General features: G+C 45.6%; 1 protein-coding gene across 17 annotated transcripts in view; it reads left to right on the forward strand.

Annotated features, from left to right (window-relative positions):
* Positions 1-12281, forward strand: part of KIAA1217 (KIAA1217 ortholog) — a 374649-nt gene extending 362368 nt beyond the window's left edge. For 11 of the 17 annotated variants that reach the window (XM_069776954.1, XM_069776936.1, XM_069776962.1 and 8 more), the window contains 5 exons: positions 3254-3373; positions 7472-7549; positions 7664-9352; positions 9815-9937; positions 10657-12281. In XM_069776954.1, the coding sequence (XP_069633055.1) occupies positions 3254-3373; positions 7472-7549; positions 7664-9352; positions 9815-9937; positions 10657-11154 (2508 nt within the window). In that variant the 3' untranslated portion in view covers positions 11155-12281. Of the gene's footprint in view, positions 1-3253; positions 3374-7471; positions 7550-7663; positions 9353-9814 lie in introns of all 17 variants that reach the window. The other 6 variants (XM_069777043.1, XM_069777051.1, XM_069776928.1 and 3 more) reach the window with 5 other exon arrangements.
* Positions 12282-16552: the final 4271 nt, after the last annotated feature.

The following is a 16552-nucleotide window of genomic DNA, read 5'->3' on the forward strand; positions in this document are numbered from 1 at the left end:
AAATTTTGTTCAAGAGGTCTGGAGCTAAAAGAATGGTCAAGAATGCAGTGGTTGCCACTGGAGAATCTTACATATGTAGGTGGGAAAAGTAAAATATTGGTGTGCTTTTGGCATGATTGTCCCTGGCCTAGCATTTCTCACTTAGTACCAGACCAGCAAGGTGGTGAGAGTCCATCATTCATGTTAACATTGGTGGGAACAGAGACTACGGGGTCTGCTCCTGGTGGGCTGCGCTCACTTGTTCTTTACAATGGTCCAGTGTTTCCCAGAGTATTTGAATGTTGAAACATTTGCTGTTCCCTGTTGTGTAACTGGTACATTACTCTGCCAGTGGCATAGAAGTCGTGCTCTCTTGCTGGTCCTTGGCTTGATAGCACATAGGCCGGTTTAGTTCAGTGATGGTGATGCTGCACTAAAAGCCAACTATTCTAGCTACCATCAGCAAGCTCCAGCTTCCCAGGGGCACCATCTGTTCTCTTCCATGCCCACACAAGGAAGGGAGATGTGGATCAGCTTAACTAACTGGCTATAACTTCTGATGTTGGGGTGTTTCAGAGCACTGTTAATGACATGAGATGATCCCTGCTGTCCACCTGCCAAGAGGTGGGTTTGATGCTGCCCAGGGAGCATTTGCAGCACAGGAGATGCGGACATTAAGCAGTAACCATTACACATGATGGGTCCGCCCTGCCCCTTTGCTCAGCTCTCACCCACCAGTGCTTCAGACAGCTGGTTTGCAGGGAGGGAGAACAGTGGTTTACCCTTATGCCCCGTTTGTGTGCCAATGGCTAGTGCAACAGGAGAGCTGGGGACAGTGAAACTGTCACATTATGTCCTGTCTCTAGGAAAGCAACCTGGCTGCCTTGCAACTGGTGATAATGAAGTGGAGGTTAAGGTCTATAAAGGGGGGCTGAGGGGAGCTAAAAAGGAGAAATAGGCGTGGTAGCTCAACAGGGAATGAGTGTTTAAATGCTAGTTTGGGGCACGAGCAGTGCTCATTTTAAACGAATACCAAAATACCAGGTATATTTTAGAAGATTGAGAGAGTACCATATTTTAGAAAGGGCAAACTGCGTGATCCAGGAGCTACAGGCTCATTAGTCTGACATCAGTCACAGGCAGAATGGTGGAAAATCAGGGACAGGATTCAATCAGTGAAGAACTAAAGGACAGGCATAAACGGTTATGCTAGTAAACACATTGTAATGGAACACAGACCTGTCAAAGCAAACAACACTCTTTGATCAGGTAACAGGTTTGACTGCTTAAACTGAATTGTATACCTATAAATATTTTTGTAAAAGTCATTTGATCAAACATCATACAACATTCTGATAAAAATCTAGCAGCACAGAATATACAAAAAAAACTATCATAGGATGATTGAGAGCTGTCTGGCTCTGAAAGTGCTGCCCTTGATGCAGGTGTTTATAGTCAGGTCCCACAGGGATCAGCTACAGGCCCAGTGTCATTCTGTATTTTCATCAACAGCCTGGAAATACATTTAAAATCCTTACTATTTAAATCAGCTTAATGCAAACTAGAGCAGGGAGATGATAGCAATCACTTAGTGGTCATAATACATTCACTGAAATATAAAGTCCGCATGAAGAACAACAAAATATAGGCCAGACCACAACTGCATGTCTTGGAAAGAAACAGGATTTGCAGTAACAAGTTGCTAGGACCTCCCAGGTCAGTGCTGTTGCCACAAAATTAGTGTCTGCTTTGGGTGTACATGTGACAACAGGGAGTGTTTTTATCTCTGTGTACAGGATCAGTGAGATCTGCACTGGGCTGCTGCCTCCATGATTAAGTCCCCCATTTGAAAAAGCTGTTAAGAATATGAAGGTTCAGAAGAGACTTGAGTACAATGTGGAGGTACTTTCATGGGAAGTACCTTTTTAATCTAGGAGGAAAAGGCATAATAATAATAATCAGCTGCTGTAGCACAAACTGTATTTGGACACTATTACAGATATTTCAAAGCAAAGGTTATAAATAAACAAATTACCAAGGGAAATAGTGGATTCTTCATCACTTAATGTCTGAAGGACTTTGAGGATGCTTTTGTAGATGGTATGCCTAACTCAAGACCATATCACTGGTCTCACAATTGGGTAAGCTGGGGAAAGGCCATATCCTGTATTATGAGGAGCGAGACTACTTTTTCTAATAGTTCCATGTTGTCTTAGATACTCTAGTCTATAAACACACACAAATAGGATGTAATGGAAAACCAAAAGAAACTCTACACCCTGATTTTTGCACTGGATTTTTTCATTACTGTTACTTTTCTGATTTTGCATAAACATGCAATACATATGAGGAATACAATATTTAAAGAACAGCCCTGATTCTACTCTGTAATCAGGGCTATTAATTTCATGAAAGTTGCCAGGAATTAACTGATTTCCCTTATACATGGTATAAGAGTATAATCTTGCATATCACGGTGTGTTTGACTCCCGTAAGCACTCCTCCCTCATTCTTCTGGCTGGCAGAGATGTCCTGCCTGTACATCTTACTGAAGCAGACCATGCCAGTAGGGACCTGCGGAAATCCTGGTGATGAAAACTTGCAGCCAGCATTGTGCAGTGGTGGCAGTGATAGTTCTGTGCCTCCGGATCTGGGAGCCAGTTGAATAGAGAAACCCAAAGGAAATGGAAAGAGGATAGCAAGATAAAGCGCTGAAAAGTCCAGGCCATGCCCTGGGGTACACATGGTGGGAGGCCAGTGGTCCCCAAGCCCGTATGTTCCATATGGGACTGTCACCATCTGGAGTGTTAGTGAAGACTGTGGCAGACACATGTCTCCAAGTCTAAAGTTTTAGTAACAGTTTGTGTGGGGAGAAGTGGAGTTATGTAGCTCTTGCATGATTATCAGCCACTAGGAAGTAGGTACTGTCACAAACCCAAAGTTTGTCATGGGCTTCCTACTTAAGTTTGGATAGTTTGCAGCACTTCTGTGTGCCTTCATCTCCCCATCTGTAAAAACAGAAATCAAGCTCATCTCCCTGCAGGGAACGTTGAGATCAGTGTGATGAGTTTGAGCGCAATCTTGGCAGACTGGAGGGGGCACCCTATTTCTCTTAGTCTGATAGTCTAAAATCTCTATTATCTCATGAGCTTGTAGATAGTATTGTTGAGCTGTGAATGTTAAAAACAAATGCTCTCTTTGAAGTTGGTCATCTCCAGACATTTCTGTGTAAAAGCTCTTGGTCTCCTGATAACCTGTAGTATTTATTTCCTAGGCTTTCCAGAAGTGCTCTTTTATGGATGTAAACTCAAACAGTCATGCTGAACAGTCCAGAAATGACACACATGTTAAAGACATAAGGCCTGGGACTTTAATGCATCACAAGGAAAAGAAGGTAACAAGTGGCGTTTGTAAACATGCCACCCGGTCTTGGCATAACCTTCTTTCCTTCAAAACTAATCTTATATCTTGTGTCCTGTTCTCTCTAACCCCCACCCACCACTGCTCAGTGGTTTCCTTCCTTTTATCTCGGTATGGCTCAGAAAAGCTTATGTGGAACATTATATCAATCTACATTATGTGTCTCATCAGCAATTATACAATGGTTGCATGAAGTTTTATGATTCTGTGAAACCAAAATTAAAAGAGGATCCATCAGTTTCTGCCAAAGAGATGCTCATACTCCTTAGAACATCCTTCCAATGCTGTTCTGGCAATGGATGGTGAAGCATCTCTCCTAAGTCTTGTTCTTGTCTTGAGGAGAATCAGTGGTTCCTCTCAATCTCAAGAGCCACTTTAGAGAATTTCTGCTTTATTTTGTTTCATTTGTTGGTCCCAGAAATAGTTATTAGATATTCAGAAATCTCATTCAGCTTATTGGAAGACAGTCAAGGTGGATGGGCCAAATTTGCCCTTACTCTGAAAGTTAATGGCCAAGATTCACTCTTTGGTCACGGGACTTAGAAGAGGTATCACGTGTCTGGCACTATAGCCAAGTTGGGGTGAATTTCACAGCTGTGTCTGGACTGGTGTTGTCAATTGAGTTGACTGGTCTTAGTGGGCAGCCAATGTGCACAATGAAGAAAAGGACAAATATTTCTGCCTTTGCAGACCTCTTTTTAAGTTTAAGAATAATGAATTGAATCATTGCTGGGTTTAGGGGGTCGTGCAGGCATGACAACTTGTTAGCCAAATGCCAGTTTGCAATGATGGGGGATACGGTAGGGAAGGAAACACAGCTCCTCAGCACAGCATTTCAACTTTGTCATGCATGTTGTGTGTGTATGCAAATTGCAAATAGCAGTAGTACCTTTTCTGACATAGCATCATGAGTAGCTCCCAAGGATTTTATAGGAGACATTGTACTTCAACTTCATTTAACAGAAACTGAGGCAGGGAGAGAGAAAATTACTTTGCCAGGTCCCCAAGGCAGAGAACCCAGCTGCCCTAAACATAGAATCAGAATCATAGAATCATAGAATCGTTTAGGTTGGAAAAGACCTTTAAGATCATCGAGTCCAACCGTCAACCATGCCCACTAAACCATGTCCTGAAGTGCCTTGTCTACATGCTTTTCGAACACCCCCAGGGATGGTGACTCAACTGCTTCCCTGGGCAGCCTGTTCCAATGCCTGACAACCCTTTCAGTAAAGAAATTTTTCCTAATATCCAATCTAAACCTCCCCTGGCGCAACTTGAGGCCATTTTCTCTTGTCCTATCACTTGTTAATTGGGAGAAGACACCAACACCCACCTCGCTACAACCTCCTTTCAGGTAGTTGTAGAGCGCGATAAGGTCTCCCCTCAGCCTCCTTTTCTCCAGGCTAAACAACCCCAGTTCCCTCAGCCGCTCCTCATAAGACTTGTGCTCCAGGCCCCTCACCAGCTTCGTTGCCCTTCTCTGGACACGCTCCAGCACCTCAATGTCTTTCTTGTAGTGAGGGGCCCAAAACTGAACACAGTACTCGAGGTGCGGCCTCACCAGTGCCCAGTACAGGAGGGCGATCACTGCTCTAGTCCTGCTGGCCACACTATTTCCGATACAAGCCAGGATGCTGTTGGCCACCGTGGCCACCTGGGCACACTGCTGGCTCCTATTCATCTGGCTGTTGACCAACAGTCCTTTTCCGCCAGGCAGCTTTCCAGCCACTCTTCCCCAAGCCTCTAGTGTTGCACAGGGTTGTTGTGACCCAAGTGCAGGACCTGGCACTTGGCCTTGTTGAACCTTATACAATTGGCCTTGGCCCATCGATCCAGTCTGTCCAGGTCCCTCTGTAGAACCACAGTTAGCTGCATCTGCATAGGGCACTGCAGCTGTAAAGCACAAGGTGACACCTAGATGGTGGTGTCTGATTTATTAGCATCAAAATCCATACTCCCTCAGAAGGTACTGCTGCCAGGTCAGGGGACTGCACACAAGGACTTGGCTTGGAGCTGCCCAAACAGCAGTTCTGGTCTAAAGCTGCAAACACCTGGCTGGGTGAGGGTACAAGTTCATGGGTATGAGTAACAGAGAAAATTGCTTTGTTGTGGAGTGTATGACAGTGTTACGGAGAAAAAAAAAGTGTGAATGTATCTCTATTCATCCTCATTACTACTGGGGTCAAAATGAGATGATCATATTGTTACATGAAAACCTGGGCCACCACACAAGACACTGCACATCCTGTAGCACAAATGTTTCTTTGAAAGGTGCTGCCAAGTAGTTGCCATAAACTGCTATTTATTGGAATAACACAGAGTCCAGGAAATTAAGGTTAATGAGATCTGGTTTTGTCATCTGACATGACAAAGTGTTTATTGGCTTTAAATATGGAGCCTTATGGTCATGATAAACTCATAGAGGAAATGGATTTTGTTGTGGTTTTATTTTTTAGTAGAAAGGCAGCATTTCCTAAAATGAGATGTTGTACAATGACACCAGGAGATGTAGCACCGATGCGTGGAACAAGAAGTGGAACTTGCTAAAAAAGATACAGAGAAATGGGAACTCGGTCACTGAGTCAGCATATCCACAGGCCACAAGTGCCATTAAATGGCCTGCCCTAATTCTGGGAGCTCTGACATGTAATGGGACTGGGAGGCACTCACCACTTAGCAAGTCTGGGCCTGAGGTGATCACAAGCCCTGGTGGTTTGTTCTGATACCAGCTCTCAGCACGAAGCGCAGAGAGTGTCAGCCTGCCCACTGAGGCCTCGCTGGCTGTGGCTGATTTGCGTGATAGCTCCTCCTTATTTAGAAATATGAGGGTTGTCAAGGTATCTGTGGAGCGCTGCACAGCCTTGTTACTGCTAATAAGCCTTTGTAGAGATGAACTGTGACTCTGGTCTATTGCTGACTTACTCCTACATTTTGATTGTGCGTAAAGTTTTTCTGTGTAAAATCCTCAGACAGTATATAAGAAAATATCACATGAGATGTAGAAACTATACCTTGTGAACCTCTGTATGCATGGGGAGTGCATGCACTAGCCAACCTGTGGATTTCTGTACCGTCACTCATTCATCTCAGCTGGGATGGCAACTCTCCTGACTGATCTTCTGCACATCTTGATGCTCATATAAGTATAATCTGTCCTTCTGGTGCATTAGGAGTCAGCTTCTAGTCTCAAGCAATGTCAGCAGTAACACTTCTGGCTCACTGCCTTCAGGCACTCAGGGCCAGATTCATTTCCTTCTTGGCGAGCCATCTTTTGACTGTAGATTTCTCTTTTGCTCGTTCAGAGGCATGGTGTCTCTTCAGGTCATTCACTTACCCTGATGATTGGTGTTTATCCTAAGCTGTCACTAGCACTTAGCAAAGCAAGCCCCAAAGAAAAGCCTGGTATTGTGAAACAGCAACTCCAGGGGGAGCTCATTTGAAAATACAGAGAAAAGTCCCCTTAAATTTGCATTGCTGGGAATATACTACTTTTGAGCTAGTGGATGACCTCTCTGTGTGATGTTTGGAGTATAAATGTAGCTCAGTGTTTCATTCTGCACTTCCACAGGCGCTGCAGGGTGCTGCTGGTTATTTTGAAGGAGTACTTTTAAGCTGCAGCAAGGATTTAGAAATGCTCAGACTGTGATCATATTGACTGTGCTGCTCAGGTGTGAGCAACATTAGAAGCAGCAAAATGTTGTAATTTGCAAATCAGCTTTTACCGGTACAAAACTTCCTTTCAAGGCTAGCCAGACTCTCGCATTTGGCTCTCCAGTGAGCTAGCAAGCCGTAGCGCCCTGCTGTCGGCCCTTCTACATCAGGCTCCCTTTGAAGTGTCCCAGCAGAACTTAATCAGATACTGTGAATCTTTTCAACTTCACTCTTATACAAACTAGGGATTTTTTTTTTTAGCTGGAAAGTGAACAGGTCAAAGTAGCACTGTGTTGGAAATAAGGTAATTGGTGTGCTTTTGCATATTCTGGAGGCCTTGTTAAAACAGGGGCCCTAGGTAACAACCCATGCTGGCCATGTGCATAGCACTGAGCAGTAACATCATGCACTGTTCTGCCAGAATTTGGAATTTCGCCCCAAAGAAAGACAGGAATCAGATGACAACTTCAGACAAGTCTCTGCAGCAGTAAACAGAGTGGTGAGTTCACGAGGTCTGCACTTCCCCTGAGCATATGATGATTAATTTGGGGGAAAAAAAGTCCTGTAAAGGTAACAGCCCTGAATAACTAAGTAATCCGACTTTCCCCCTTAGGTGTATGGGGCTACAACAGGATCTCCCACAGATAGTGACCATCCTAAAGAGAAGAGGGAAGGGAAAACTGAAGAAGAATTGGGTTCTGATTCATCCAGCACAGCTGAGAGTAAAATTGGCTTTTCAATGAATGACAGTCCTACATTTAGCAAGGGTTTGTTTGTAGACAGTAGAGACTATTCTAAGAAAAACCTTCAGAACATGAGCACAAACCTGTCTGGTGTCAGCTTGCTAGAGGATGACAAACGAAGAGGGGCTCAAGATATTTTAGGATCCCATTTTCCAGCTGTTGAAACTGGAAAACAAAAGCCAAACTACAGACTCTCACGAGATGCTCACCAGGGCCTGCCGCAGGGTGAAGCCTTGCAGAGCACAGGCAAGCATATCCCCATCAGCAGCGTTGCCCCTCTCATGAGGCACACGCAGGAAGCTATGGGGCCTCAGCCTTCCTCGCAGGAGCAAGAAGCTTCTGCAGTCAACTACAATCAGGTTGTGCTAAGACCCAAAGTGTCCAGAAGTAACAGTGTGAACAGCATCGAAGAGACAGAGTCTCCAGCTAGCTCTCCAAGTGAAGACAACCCACCCACAGAAAACATTGCCTTCATGATTACTAAAACAGCCGTCCAGGTCCTCTCGAGTGGGGAAGTTCACGATATAGTCAGCCGGAAAGGTGGAGATGTGCAAACAGTGAACATCGATGCGAGAAGGGACATGGCATTGGAGAAGGGTATCCCAGAAAACACAGACAGCGAAGAGCCGGTGGTGTGCCTGGACAAAAAACCCGTCATCATCATTTTTGATGAACCGATGGATATTAGGTCAGCGTATAAGCGGCTTTCTACAATTTTTGAGGAATGTGATGAGGAGTTGGAGAAAATGATGACAGATGAAAAGATAGAAGAGGAAGAGGAGGAGGAAGAAAATGAAGCACATGAAATCCCTGAGAGCCAGAAGGAAGAACCACCGGTAGTTAATGACAGAAAAGCAATTGCGGACTATTCAGCGGCTCACGGTCTCGAAGAGCAGTACATATTAAACGTTCAGTCTTCCTCTGACTCTGCAGAAACCAGACCTCCTGCAGAAGAGGAAAGTACAAAGACGAATTTTAACAAATACCGTCAGATCTATGGGCTAAACACAGAAGCAAACTTGGACTCTGCCGATCAGTTTGGCAGCAGGCAGGATTCTAAGAAAAAGTTTAAATTCAAATTCCCTAAAAAGCAGCTGGCTGCTTTGACGCAGGCGATACGGACAGGAACCAAGACTGGGAAGAAGACCTTGCAGGTTGTGGTCTATGAAGAAGAGGAGGAAGATGGAACCCTGAAGCAGCATAAGGAAGCAAAGAGATTTGAAATCACCAGGTCTCAGCCTGAGGACAGTGACAAAAGTCCTTCTGGGAAGCAAGAGGGACTCCCTGGAGCTGCAGTGTCCATGTCTAGGACTGATGAAATTCGACAGAGTACATACCGAACGCTAGACAGCCTTGAGCAGACTATAAAGCAGCTGGAAAACACCATCAGTGAAATGAGTCCAAAATCTATCCCTGAAAACACATACAGCTCTGAGGGAAGCACTGTCCCCTTCTCTGCCCAGATAGTACCAGAGACCCCATCCCGAGAGCTTGTAGTGCTGGATGAGAGCCTTGCTGGCGTAGAGCCCCCTCCGTCAATCCCAGCCACTTCACGTAAGGTACCTTAGTCCAAGAAATCAAACCTCCAGCTGCTTTCTAAAATCTGCAATAATCACCATTAAACAAGAGGGTCTTGTGATTTGGTTGCTTCCTTTCAGGTGGCTTGTTTGGGCTCCCCACAAGGTGTCTAACAGCTAATAGACCATTGGGTTTGTTGTTTTTTTATTTTTAATCTTTGCTGCTGATTGGTGATGGGCAAATGCAGGGGAGCTGGGTCGAATAATCTGCTGTGTGAAATGACAAGCGTCACTGACATGAAATCCAGGCTGATCAGTAGCTGAGCAGTTTTCTCCATTGATTCTGGAAATTAACACCTGTGGTGTGAAGCTCCTGAACTTTCCCTGCATGTAGTACTGTGGCTTTTTTTCGGCGCATGGTGTGCAGTCTCCTCTTCAAGCACACCGGTACTGATCACGCCTTCTCCTTGTCTCCCCTCCCTGCCCCTCCACTCGTTTCCACAGGGCTCCAGCGCTGCCTCGCAGACAAGCCGGATGCCGGTCCCCATGGCTTCGAAAACTAGACAAGGAAGCATGGAGAAAGCAGGCAAACAACACAAGCTGCAGGATCCACGCCAATACAGACAGGTAGTTTTACCCTAAACCCAGTGTTTGGATGGACATTCCATGTTGTTTGTTTATTTAAAAACTCCAGTAACTGACTGAGATTATACCAAATAACGGATGCCTGACTTTCGAGTGAGGTCTAACTGGACGTCCTGGATCCTGGGGGCATGACAGTACCTACTGATCTTTTTCACCATGCTTGTGCATGCATGTCTGCAATAAAACACCTGCTTCTTTTTTTTTTTTTTTTTCCTTTTTGTTTTTTCTTAAACTGTGGTATTCAGCTGTAATGTTAAGATGTCAACTACCTGTTTACTTTCCCTTGGGTAAATGTGGCGGTTCCTTAGGAGAGCTGGGAATGCTTCTGTTCAGAGTGTCTTTACAGGAAGCCTTGGACACTAACCTGTCGGTGTAATAGAGGGCAGTAGATGCACATTAACTCTCCGGCCAGACATGTCTATTCACACGTTAATAACCCCAAAGCATGGCCAATGTAGTGACCGGTCCTTAACCCATAGGTGGCACCTTCTCACAAAAGCTTTGTTGGCTCTTTCTCTCTGTCTATGCACTCTTCGTTGGGCACTTTGGGTTTTCTACCAGGTCCAGTCCATGGCTGCAAGACTTAGCTCAGGCCTCAAACTGTTAATTCTTATTCTCTGTAGGGCTATTTTCCCAGGTCCTGTTGGTTTATCGTGTTACTGGCTTTCTGACAAACTGTCTCCTGCCGTCTTTATTTGCAGGCTAATGGAAGTGCTAAGAAAGCTGGTGGGGACTATAAGGCTACTTCCCCTACCCTACCTGCTTCTAAGATCCCAGCCTTTTCTCCCACTTCTGGGAAAAGCAGCTCAGCACCTGCTTCTAGCGGTGACAGCTCTAACCCTCTTAATCCACCTACTAAAACCTCCATTCCTTCCTCTAACCTTCTCGGTCCGCAGACAGGTCGCATAACTTACTCTACCTCCCTCATCCCCTCTCTCTCTAACGGCTCCTCCAAGTTCCAGAGCCCCACTTACCCAGGGAAAGGTCACCATCTCTCGTTCTCACTACAGACTCAAAACGGCCGGCCACCCCCTCCTTCTTCCTCCTCTACCTCCCCCCCCTCCTCTACCTCTCCCACTTCACTGAACCAAGGTATGAAGAGCATCAGGACAATCCACACACCTAGCTTCACCAGCTACAAGGCGCAGAACGGAAATGCCGGCAAGTCCACCCCATCCACAGCCAAGGAGCCATCCTAAAGGCTAAGCACAGCACGCGTGCAAGTTCACCAAGGCTTTTTGTTCATTTTCAAAGAATCTGCAGCCAATATTTTAACCAGGGAATGTAACCATTTTGCTGTATTGCTGGAGGCTTAATACTAATCACGTGCTAAATACTGAATTACTACACTAGATTAGAGTGAAGCTTTTTTGTAAAACTCTGTTGCTGTTGTAATGATAAAAGTGTTTTCTTCCTATAGGCAGCACCTCTTACAAAAAAGTGTGAAGGTGTGTGAGTGAACTTGACTGCGTGTGCACAGCGGTGTACTGAGCATGGGAAAATGTATGGTTAAAAATTTAGTAAGTTGTTTTGTATAAAGCTATTTTTCATTATGGGGACTAGAAGTGAACAGAGATATACTGAAGTGTGATTATACACAACTGTAAAACTGAAACTAAAATATTTTTCTTTTATTTTGGTGTTATTTAGCTTTGTTACAGATTTCTATTTTTGTCAACAAATGTCATGGTTCCTTTCGAGATCTTTTTGCCAAAACATTTTGATACTATTGTAATGTACATTTGAAAGTAGGATGCTGGACAGTAAACCTCTACACAAGAAACAGAACAAGACTGGTCTTAGTGTGTATGAGGCAACTCAACCTATTGCACTGCCATTCAGATTATATTTAAGAATTTGCCAGCCAAGAAAAAAAAAAATAAATTCTTTTACACATATAGGTAGTAGTTGCTGATTACTTTTTTTCTTAGCTAAATCCACCCTTTTTCCTTCAGTTTTATTTCACTGAGACCTGGTAACCCATTAATGTATTGCATTGTGGATTTTAAAATGTACACTTCTGTAGTGTTCTGTATACTGGCAAACTTTTGTACATATCTATAAATATATATAAATAAATAAATACTGTATGTGGCTGGGCACATAGAGTAGTTTTACCACACCAAAGTTAATTTTTATGCATGCTTAAAAATATATATGGGGAAGGGTTGAAAAAGATGGCTATCAGTCAAATAGGAAAAAAAATGCAAAAAGCTTCCATAGCTCATGGTTTTGTAAATAAATTTATTTGTATAACACCATAATGTAATATACAGAACTATGATAAGCAAAGATCTTCACAGAAATAAAGGGCTGCATGCTTATATATTTGTATCTTGTCACTAATAACTTTTATAATGGTCTCAATTAGCTGTTAAACTGTTTGCCTGAGAGCATTAAATCATCAGGAGAAAAACTGACTTTATTTTCCCCAGATTAAAGCCATACATAGGTATTAATTTTAAAATGGCGTCTTTCAAATTTACCTGGACAAAAGCTAATTGCTGGTACTCCAGGTTAGAAAGCTAGCAAGAAAAAAAAAAACAAAACCAAAAAAACCCACCTGAACCTTTGATTGAATTTCATCTCTTCCACCTTTAAGTAGTCTGTTTTATTCCTCCTTGTGAAACAGGAAGTTTCTTAAAAGTGTCATTTCAAGGCTGAGCCCTCAGACTGCACATCCCTTGCAGCGGGAGCAATGAGTTAACATTTACAGTCTTTAATACCTCATGAACACGACACACAGTCTAGTTCCCGCAGGGTCACGCCGGGTGCCATTCCCTCCGCTGGCACGGCAGCCAAGGCACGCAGGGCAAGGAGCTCCAGCGTCAGGCTGAGCGCCGAGCCCAGGACAAAGCTGGCTGGCTCCAAAGCGAAGCGTAAGGCGCAGTTCAGAGCACTCACACTGAACCACTGGAGTGAAGCCAGTTCCTTTGCAGCCCATACAGAAAAGCGGTGGCTCCAAAGCCTGGGCTGGGAGCAGCTGATTGGGGTGGGAAGAACCTCTCAAAAACTGCCACACTGCACCCCCTGGACCATGCACTTTCCTTTCCGTGAGTGTTTCCTACCATCTCAAGTGCTGCATACGTTACTCCCTTGCTCGGAAGGGAACAAGCCTGAGCCAATGCCGCATCTTGTTACCAGGTAGGCCTATTCCATGTGGCCACACAACAGACAGCAAATACAAAGAGCAGCAGGAGGCTGGGTACCATGCTTCTCCTTTACCATACACAGCCCAAATAGAAGTTCAAACTATGTGATGGACATACATACTAGGTTTTGTTCTTAAACTGTTAGTCTGACATCCCCCAGGGATCCGACGCATTGAAAAATAGTAATCTGCCAATACCCGATCCTCTGTAACGTGAGAGCCGTCCCCCACGACCATCATACAGCCAGGCAGGGTCCACGACAGCAGACCTTGGCCCTGGCCCTCCTCTGCCCTGCAGCCCCGCAGCACGCACCCATGGGCTGCAGCTCTGGCACTGCTCCAGCTGCAGCTTCTCACAGCCTCTTCAGGCAAGGGGCTACAGCAGCATATTCTCCCTATCTGTTTAAATTTAGACTCTGACAGTAGTTGTATAAATAACCAAGGGTCCCTGCACAGTCTCTGGGCGCGCAGTGGGCAGTAAGGCAGTACTGTACTCGACAGATAATTATTGCTTGTGGTGGCGAATGGGGAAATCGCCGTCAGGGAGTGAACACAACACCCACTCGTGGCCTCAGCTGCACTGCGACATGCACGTCTTCCAGCAACCACCACTTTTTGTGCACCTCCACGTCTCGACCTCGGTGCTGGGGTGCCGCACCCAGCAGGAAACCAACCACAGGCTCGGACCCCCTGCACCGGCACCGCTGCCGGGACCATCGGGAGTCGGGTGGTATTTATTCCCTCCCTCCCCATCCTGCTTGGACAATAATGAAGTTGTCGGGCTTTCACAAACACAGGCAGGAAAGGGCTGCGTGCAGGCTGTAGCTCAGCACCAGGAATGCTTTTGAACATTGGGCAGATATTTAGAAAAATCAGCAAGTTTCTAACTAAATCCTTTGAGCACAGAAGGAAACAGCACAGGCTAGTGATTAAAAAGCCAATTTTCTCACTGCAAACCAGTTATGAAGAAGTGGTTTTGGTGGAGGTGGCTGCAGCTCGAGCTAGGGACAAGAACCACTGGGCAGCTACCGCTGCGATGCGGGGCTCGGCACTAACAGAGCAGCCCTCAAGGCCGGCTGCGTTCTTCCCCAGAGCTAGCCTGCGTTCAAAAAGGGGACATGGGAAAAGGAGCCCATCCTCCTTGCTGTCACCAGGGTGCTCTGGCACAGGCAACTCCAGATCAAGCTCTCACCGGCTCCTGGGCAGTTTAAAGACAACAGAGGCTCTTCAGCAAAGAAGAGCCCAGCAGGGTACCACATCCCCAGGGTACCAGACCTGCTAGCAGTTGCATTTGCAGCTCAAGTCTCTTCTGTGAGTTTCTTTAGTTTGCAGCAGTCCCGTGGGTTCAGATGTGATGGGACCTCACTGCTCCGTAACATCAGTAGTGAAGCAGCTCACCGCTCCCTTTCAAGGTGGAAGGAGTTGGAATGTGAGCAGGACCTTCCTGCTGCCTGTTGTGGTCCGAGCCAGCCCAGGACTCACAGCAGAACAAGTGCCATCCCTGTGTGCCAGCTGACAATACCTATGTGGACTGCAGCAAAAACAAAGCAAGACAGCACCCAGCCCCTGCAATGGGCAGGCCACGGTGGTGGGAAGGCAGAGCAGAAGAGGATGCATAGAGCAGGGAAGAGGAGGGGTGTGCAGGACATCTCTGCCTAGAAATGTACAGGGCCAAAATCCATCTGATCCCCACTAAGAAGCAGCTCTTCTGCATGCTTAAAAACTCACAGATGATTGAGGCAGATTTTTATGGTCTCATGACTGTGAGCCACAGGTACATGCACCACTTCAACGGTGGCAGGTCTGTTCTAAGTCATTCCCCCTGCCAGCCACACATCAGCCTACAGCCTTCTTTCCCCAGGCTGGCACAATTAATTGCTCGATTACTATCTAAATGAGAACAGTGTAATGACCTGGCTTTAAAAACAAGAACACAGCTTTTTGTAGCAGATGAGGCCACATTTCAAACTCTTTCATCCTGCCTGGGCAAAGTGGAGAGAGGTTCTCCTCAGATGCGGCAGACAGGAAGAGACCCTTATGTGCAGCTCAGCAAAGGATTTTCCTTCAGCTCTGCATCAGCGCAAAAGAAGTTAAGAGACCCCTTGGACTGTGGCCATGTCTTAATTCCATGTTATCAGTGCTGTAAGTGATACTAATGGGGACCCTAACAAGCCCTTTGACAGTCTTAAAAAGCAGTCATACAGCACTTTCCAGCTACCAGATCCCAGCAAATGGATTTCAAACTAAACCACCAATTCTCACTGAAACAGGAACTGCTGTTTGGAACCATTTAAAAAATCCAAACACTATTGCTACCACCACAGTTCATCCTTTCATTATTTCACCATCAGATCTCAGCTTAGACCTGTTCCTAATGACTTGCAGCTACACAGCTTCATGCAGTCCTCAGACCAAAAGTACTTTCCAAGCCAGCTTAAATCCTCATGATGAGGAGTATAAAATAAAAAATGGGCACAAATGGAAATATTAAGAAATTCTGCTTAAACATAAAAAAGCACCCCTTTTTACTGTGTGATCAAACCTGGCATAGGTTGCCCAAGGAGGCTGTAGAGCCTCCATGGAAATATTCAAAACCCAGCCAGCCCTAGCCCTGAGCTACTTGCTCTGGCCACACCTGAGCCGGGGCAGGACTAGGTGATCCCCAGAGGTCCCTGCCCACCTCAACTGCTCTGCAACCCCATGGAGCTGCCCATCCTCCTGAATCCAGAGCAAATACTGGCACCAAGAGTATTCACCTCAGGGCAGGCTATTGCACACATACATTTCCCTTCCTGTGTCAGTCAGGCTGTCACCGTTCCCTTCCAGAGGAGGAAGGGAGAAAAACAAAACAAAACAAAGAAGAAAAAAAAGAAAGAAAAAAAGCACCACAGGTAAGGGTCTGAAGTAGCTGCTGTTAAGATCAGGGCACAGCAATGGCTCCTGAAAATGTCTGTGATCTCAGTTGCCACAGTGACTGGAATTTAAGGTGGCCCCAAATCTTGGCAGTCTTCAAAGATTAGAAAAAGCACCCATGTTTTCCCTGCTGCAGGTACACTGCCACATGCTACTTTCTTCAGGTGGAGCTCAGTAATCTCCTCTCCTTCATACACCTGACAGATTGCTCCCTGCATCTCCCCTTCAAGTCAAGGGCTTCCCCAAAGCTTCCCTCCTTCCCACTCTGCCTGCTAGGTTATCTCCTCCAAGACCCGACTTCCATGGAAAAGGCAAGGCAGTGGTGGTCCAAACTGCAGTAATCCTCTTCTTACACCCCCACAGATATCCCTGACTTCTGTCCATGCTCCTTCTGCAACAGCTCTGCAGCTTCCATGCAGTCAGTGCAGCAGCAGGTGATACCACAGAGGCTGCTGAAGCCTTAAATTTGTACCTGTAGCATTGTCAGCCACTACAATTCCCGTTCTGTGTTTATTTTTAAGTTCCTAATTTTT

The sequence above is a fragment of the Haliaeetus albicilla genome, chromosome 2 (assembly GCF_947461875.1).
Source record: "Haliaeetus albicilla chromosome 2, bHalAlb1.1, whole genome shotgun sequence".
Classification (NCBI taxonomy): domain Eukaryota; kingdom Metazoa; phylum Chordata; class Aves; order Accipitriformes; family Accipitridae; genus Haliaeetus; species Haliaeetus albicilla.